Source organism: Plecotus auritus (assembly GCF_963455305.1).
Source record: "Plecotus auritus genome assembly, chromosome: 8".
NCBI classification, from domain to species: domain Eukaryota; kingdom Metazoa; phylum Chordata; class Mammalia; order Chiroptera; family Vespertilionidae; genus Plecotus; species Plecotus auritus.
Genome location: NC_137782.1, coordinates 23,211,622 through 23,219,096, shown reverse-complemented (window position 1 = coordinate 23,219,096; position 7,475 = coordinate 23,211,622). Strand labels below are relative to the sequence as shown.

The 7,475-nt window shown below is 42.1% G+C and overlaps 1 protein-coding gene across 2 annotated transcripts in view; it reads right to left on the bottom strand.

Moving 5' to 3' along the window:
- Positions 1 to 280: 280 nt before the first annotated feature.
- TOP1 (DNA topoisomerase I) overlaps positions 281 to 7,475 on the bottom strand; it is an 86,827-nt gene continuing 79,632 nt past the window's right edge. For both annotated transcript variants that reach the window (XM_080686208.1, XM_080686209.1), the window contains 4 exons: positions 6,429 to 6,556; positions 3,337 to 3,431; positions 2,959 to 3,108; positions 281 to 1,582 (listed from right to left, as the gene is read on the bottom strand). In XM_080686208.1, the coding sequence (XP_080542334.1) occupies positions 1,480 to 1,582; positions 2,959 to 3,108; positions 3,337 to 3,431; positions 6,429 to 6,556 (476 nt within the window). In that variant the 3' untranslated portion in view covers positions 281 to 1,479. The remainder of the gene's footprint in view (positions 1,583 to 2,958; positions 3,109 to 3,336; positions 3,432 to 6,428; positions 6,557 to 7,475) is intronic.

Here is a 7,475-nt window from a genome sequence, read left to right as displayed (position 1 = left end):
CCCAAATACACTTGCTCTAACCTTCTAATACAGTCCCTGCACCCCATCTGTTCTTGTAGACTTTCTGCACTCTCCCTCACTTCCTGGGCCTGCCTTCATTCTAAGGGGGTGGACTTGGGCTCTCCTTTGACCTATACCCAATGGCAGCAGGACTCCTGGGGAGGGACCCACTCTTGCTGACCCGAGCAGCCAGACCAGACCACTTCCATACCAAGTAAGTCCCAACCCCAGAGTCCCACTCTGGCCTGGAGTCCTAGGTAACAAAGAGGCAGACACTTAGTTTCCGTTAGGTTGTAGGAATTTATTTTAAATAACCTACAGTTGATTAAAAGGGAATTCATGATAAAAATAGAAGATACTTGGAGAGATGTGGGAAATGGACTCTGCACGCACACTAAACTAACAATGCCTCTAAAACTAATGATTATAGCAAAAAATGTTTTCACATTAAAATTCTGCTTTTTATGTGTTCTTTTTTTTCCATTTTTTTTTACACAATTACAAAAGAAAAAAATAAAAGCCCTAAAATCTTGATTATTTTTCTTTTTTTTGGACCAAATACTCATTTTCCTCTAGATTTATTGACCTGTGACACTTTTTATACAATAAAATCTTTCAGGTGAAAGACTGGGGTTTAAAATGAAAAAGGTGGTATCTTTGAAAGGGTACAGAAAATGCTCAGAACAAAGGATGATGGGAAAATGGTTTCAGTCACTGATCATTTCATTATCCTTAGACTCACTCACCCCTCATCCCTCCCCACCCCAATCTACACGATCTTTAAGATCAAGAAAAAAGGTTTAAATATTTTAAAATAATTAAAAAGAAATAAAAATTCACATTTAAAAAGGAACACTCAAGTCAGGAAATATTTTCCCATCATGCTTTTCTGTGAACAGGTGTCTGAACCAAAACACTGCCGATGTCACAACTGCTTCAAGTTTAATGAAAATTGATTCCCATGACAATAGATATTGACAACTCTTAACAGGTGCGCCGGGTTTTTGTTCTACTTAATTTTAAATTCCTGAAATGGGGGAGAGGGGAGGGAGTTTAGGAATTCATTTCTATTAAAATATAGAAGTTATTGCAAAACCCTAACTGTAAAAACGCACCAATATAATCGGATTTTGTATACAGTAGCTAAGAGAATCCAAATATGTCAGTGAAACAGCGAATTTGTCTGGCAGAACTCTGACAAATTCCCATCCACTTGCCCTCTTGAAAATAAAAACAAAATTCAAAACAAATCATACAGCTAGAATTTTGATATCTGAAATATTTTTAAATAAGTTGTCCATAGGACAACTGGCTCAGCTCTCCCTTATAATATCTTCGGGTTTATCTTTTCTCAAAGATGTTGGTTTGTTAAGACTTGCTGCCTCTCTCCCTCAGGTGCGAGGGCAAGCGAGGCTCACAGTTTATCCATCTTCTCCAAACCACACTGTTCCTTTTCACAGAATTGCTCCTCAAGACTGGCTAGAACTCATAGTCCTCGTCAGCCATGTCAATAGCCCAGGCAAACTTCTCCCGCTGGGTTTTGTTGTAAATTTTCTCAATTGGGACCCCCCACTTCTTGCACCTGCAAACAAGGAGAAAAAGGGGTGTTTAGTGTCTCTGGGAGCAATAGCCCAGACCTGAGGCCAAGGCTTGGATGTGCTGCCTTCTTCACATGCATCCGGTGAGAACGAGAATTCAGGTGGTGCTCAACTCATTTAACTTTGACAGTGACCTCTAAAGTAGGTGCTACTACAAATGCACAAATGAGAAAGATACAGATAAAAAGATTAAGGTAGAACAATTATGTTCTCGTGCAGCTAGTGAGCACAGAGCTGAAAACTGAACCCAAGCATCTGGCTCAAGTCCATAGTGCCTTGCAAACTAACCAATCCCCTGGCATCAAACAGGGCAAAAGCAGGGTAGAAAAAGGCCTAGAAGAGTAGGTGCCACAAGGATGATTCTTCTACCTAGGCCGAGAACTCAGCAACTCAAGGTAACTAATAAGCATCTTCATAAAAGCCACTTATTTGGGGATATTATTTTATGACTGTGTGTGTGTGTGTGTGTGTGTGTGTGCAGTAGGGGATGGAGGAAGTGAGCAAACCATAGAAATCTTATCTGCCTTTGTTAAAAGGTCCCTCTCTTTGTATAGGTTGCTCAGATCTGTGTTCTCATTTTTATTTTATCTCCTTGTTCCTACCTTTCCTCCTTCACTTGTAAATTATTTTATTGAAACACTAGAGGCCCGGTGCATGAAATTTGTGCACAGGTAGGGTCCCTAGGCCTGGCCAACAAACAGGGCCCATTGGGGCCTTCTGGCTGCCAGCAGGGGCCTTCCTTTGTTCCACGCCACCCCCTAGTGGTCCACACATGTCATAGAGAGCGATCAAACTCCCGAGGGGACACTTTGTATATTAGCCTTTTTAATTTTTTTTATTATTTTTTTTAAATATATTTTATTGATATTTTACAGAGAGGAAGGGAGAGGGATAGAGAGCTAGAAACATCGATGAGAGAGAAACATCGATCAGCTGCCTCCTGCACACCTCCCACTGGGGATGTGCCTGCAACCAAGGTACATGCCCTTGACCAGAATCGAACCCGGGACCCTTCAGTCCGCAGGCCGACGCTCTATCCACTGAGCCAAACCGGTTTTGGCTAGCCTTTTTTATATATATGAGATTTTGTTGAAGTGAGGGGCCCTTTTATACTTTTCCTTCAATACAGGTGGAGAGTTTCTATTCTTACCTAGGATGGGGATTGCACCTGCCTTTTTAAAACATGTAAACACACTCAAAGGCAGTGTAACAGCACTGTCCACTGAAGTCCATCCAGAATGTTCTGATGCTTTCACAGCATGCACAGGCTGGCAGAGGTTTTCCAGAGCACTGAAAGTGCATGGTTCTCTCATAATCCCACCACCCTTCTCAAGCCAGTAGCAAAGTGCTCAATGCTTACCAAGCCACTGAGATCCTTGGGTCCAGATAATTGAGTTTGGAGGTTCCCAAAGCAATCTGTTTATTCTCCTCTCGGTCTGTGGCCTGAACCTCAAGCTTCATCAACTGTTCCTCCAGTCTCTGCACAGCCTTCTTCTTGGACTCTACCACCCTGGGAGAATGGATGTCATCAAGAACCAGGCCTGGCCTCTGGCAAGAACACTGCAACCCCACCCTGCCACTTAGGGGGCAGTAAAAGCAGAAAAGTCCCAAGTACAGAGATTTCCAAAAGGCATCATTCTGAAACCCTAGAAAAGCTGGAGCCCAGAAACCTGGCCGATATTACACATGCTTTTTTCTCTCCACCAACCCCCAGCTTTGCACATCACCAGGCACATACTTCTTGGTCTTTGTATCCTTCATGACCTTGGCATCAGCTTTAGCACTTTTCAGGTCTCTTCGGGCATCTGCTAGCTGTTCCTTCTTGGCATCAATCTAAGTGGGGGAAGAACATCAATCAGTTTTAGGAATACAAGATGCCCAGAGAGAAGAAAAGAACTGTATCACAAAAGATGAAACCTAGACGTCTCCAAGAAATGAGCATTCTATAAGCAGAGATCCAGGGCTCCACTAATCTCGATGTTCGGGAAGAGAACCTGCTGGGACTAGGAATGTGGGTGCTCATCTTTTAGAGATGAATGTGGCCATAGACACCTGACAGGAGGGCTACAGACAAGCTATTTATCCAATGGAACCTGAGCCAGGCCCTAGCCTTCATTCCAAGAACGCTGCAGCCGAGACAGGATCCTTGCATTGACTGAACCACTTCATTTCTTAGATTCTGCCAGCACTCTGGGAAGGAGCTGTCAGCTTCTAGAGAAAAAAGGATGTGTGAAGAGACTATCCAAGGGACTAAAAAATGGCAACTAAAAGGTCAGCTAGTCCGTTCCAAGCTGATATATGGCATGCCCTGCCTTTGGCATTCTGTTTTCAAAAGGAGAGGGAGCTGAGCCCTGGCCGCGTGGTTCAGCTGGTTGGAGCATTGTCCCGTACATCAAAAGGTCACGGGTGCAATTCCACGTCAGGGCACAAACGTAGGTTGCAGGTTCAGGGCATGTACGGGAGGCAACCAATAGATTTTTCTCACATTGATGTTTCTCTCTCCCCTCTCTAAAATCAATAAACATATCCTCCGGTGAAGATTTTTAAAAAAAGATAGAGGGAGCTGAGACGGGAAGACATTAAGGTAGTAGTCCTCAGAAACAGATTTGAAAACATTTTTAGCAGTGGACCTCTTTTTCCAAATGAATTTCATGGAGCCTCAGTCTGTAAAAAAAAGACCAGAGCAGTTGCAGCTTTTCTTGCTTGATAGAGCCCTTGAAAAACACCTCTTGAAAACCTAAGCTTTTCTCTGAGTTCCTGCTTGAGGATGGCAGCAGGCAACACCATGGAACTAGAACCCAAACCTGTGAACTCTCACTGCTGAGTGCAGGTACCCCAGACCTGCTCACCTTGCTTACCTGGGAGGTCAAGGGGACCTCTGCAGAGTAAAGCATGCCTGATTCAAACACACTGGGGCTGTTGCTCTCAGCCTAGAATTGCCTATTAGATGCACACACACACAGCCCCAGATTGGAAACAGAGGCTACTATTGTGAGACAATCATTAAATGCATTTTACTATGAATGGCTTACTTCCAACATTTATGTTGTCCCAAGGCAAACTGAAGGAACTGATTCTATACACAAAAGCATCACAGACACCATTAGCCAGATTCTTCTTAGGCTAAAAATGGAACACACTACAATCTTTTAACCATTTCTGTGAATGCTAAGTTGGCAGACTATGTCAAATTCTCTCAAAGCATCAAAGACTCCATTGATTCACTTGGCAAAGGGGCGTGTGTTTGCTTTGTGGGCACACAGAAGAGGGTTCCTGGGCTTGGAGGGCTCGTCTGGCAGGCAGCCTGGGCTGCCCAAGCAGTGGTTCCAGAGTGAGTTCAACAAAAGACCTCCTCATACTCCAGGGAGGGGTCTCCTGAATTAGGTAAACAACACCTGAATATTCATGCTTTTATTTCTGGCTCAGAACATGAGAGTAAATGATACCAGGTAACAGCCATTTAACGGAGTGGCAGGAAATGGGAGCTGCTAGGGTTCCTTGCCTGCCAACCATATGGTCCAAGGATTTGAGAGCTCTGTGGACACATTCATTTACTGTGGACATATGCATCCCTTCAGGTAAGCTAGATAGCACCGTAGGTTGTGCATATCTTTTGACCCAGATGTACTATTCCTGGGTATTTATCTTGAAGATATTTCAACAGAACAAAATTTCATGATGGGCCTGAAAATATATATGTGGTCTCACTCTACAGCAGTTTTTAAACTCCAGTTGTCCAAGTACAGAATTCTGTGAACATGGATGGAAAAATATCACATCTATAATTTCATCAACCTCTCGTTGAAATTCATCATTTTTCCTCCAATTATGTGGGCAACAAACTACAGTGATGTGATACAAGTAGTACCTATGATTTTATCAGCAATAGATAGTACAGATATTTTCATATCAATAATTATTGCAGATCTCTTAAAGTATCATTTATATTCATTACTACCTTGAAATTTACAGGTTATTAGAACCACCTTACGATTTTAATAATAAGAAAGCACATTTATTACTATATCAGACTTTAAAATGTATTTGGTAAGTATATTTCATGATAGTTGGTTTCCTTTATAACCCTGTGTCTGTCAGCAATGAAAATTCTCACTGTGGGTTAGTACATGAGAATGGATTAGATCTAGCCACTGCTCACACAAAAATGCTCATCGTCAAATGTGCAGTGTGTCTTGTGGCTTAAAAGCTCAGTACCAGGCAGAGTCCGAGGAAGGAGAAAGGCACATAGAAGAGGAACAGTATCTATTTGTTTGCATGTCAGTTTCTCCCTAGCATTCCAAAGATGTTTGAAGGAGAGCTACATAAAATAGGATTCCTGTGGAATGTGCAAAAATAAAAATAGTTGTGCTAGAATTGGGGGGAAATTAACTATCATTGTTTCATCTTTTCAATTTGATGCAATCTAATTTGGAAATAATTGTATTTCTGGGTTGTGGCAAGGAATTGTGAAGACTTTATCTATTATCCTCGTGTATAATAAAGACAACAATTAGCAATATTTCAAAGAGGTTACATCAACCTGAGCTTTTCAAAATGGGAAAGTGGCCAATGCAGAACTTGTGCGTACAGAATGAGCACCTCCTGAACAGTCGGTACCGGGCACTCAGTGTCTTCCTCAGGGACAACTACTATTATAGTCCCATTTGTTTAGCTCTAGTGTGGACCTTTCTTCCAGAACGACCCAGAACTGGCCTTCTGATATCCCAGCCTGGAAGGCTGAATTAAAAATGCCTTTCGTTTTCGGAATATCAACTCATGGCAGACACAGTTGTCTTCATTTTGCTACCCCACCATCCAGATCCAAAATACCTTAGATTGCAAGTTCATCATGGACTTCTCAAAAGTTTTTGGTGGTGCCCTCTGATGGTTACAAAGAATTGCAACAGCTCGGTTGGCACGGTTATAAGATAGGATCTTCGCTGGGATGTTCTCATCCGCTGTACAGAAAGAAACGTGACGGTAAAAAAGAGTGAATTTGTACAACCAGAGAGAATATACATGTGCCTTCCCAATGTTCCATCCTCATGATTTTACTGGCTCTCATATCACTCCAATGATCAAGTTTCCCCAAGCCACCAATCAGTTCAAAATCAGAGGTCTACACACTCATCCGCTTGTTGCAGTGCCCGACTCCCCAACCTACACACCCAATGTAACCTGAAGAAAATAGGGACTTGGGACAGAAAGAAGCCAAGGTAGAGAAGACAAAGGGACCATAAATTTTACATTTTAAAACCCCAAGGCAATATATTTTTTTTAAAGTACAATAAAAAGTGTTAGCCAAGGAATTTTCTTGTGTCATTCTTTATCCTGCCCTAAAATACGGACCTTCTATATATCCATCTTTGGCTTTTCTGGCTCATATTCTAAAACCATTGAACCTATTTATAGAGGACAGTAGGAATTTAGCAGTGACTGGGCTCCAGGAAAAAAGCTTGCAGATTGTGGTGAAACCTTCTGCAGTTGGTTTTTAGAATTCAACCTACTCATAAGGGAAAAAATTGACAGAAACCTCAAGGAAAGGATTTGCTCTGATATTATTTTAGTAACCATGACAACCTACTCTCCACTTTAACAGAACATTACAGCACTATGTCTTTTCTCTGTGAGCTTTAAAATAACATACGTATAAAACAAAGTTCAGGCATTTTCAGAGCAGATAGAAAGCCCCTGTCAACATTCCATAAATTGAAACTAGAAGCTGGGGTAGGAACGGGGGAAATGGCACTGGTCTTATGTTTATACAGACTTAAGCCTTAGCTCTCTATTGGAGGGATGGAGGGAAAAGTTTCCAGTCACAATGTTAAGAGAAAACGTGGGACATATCTAGGACTTAGCGGAACAAGGGCACTGGGC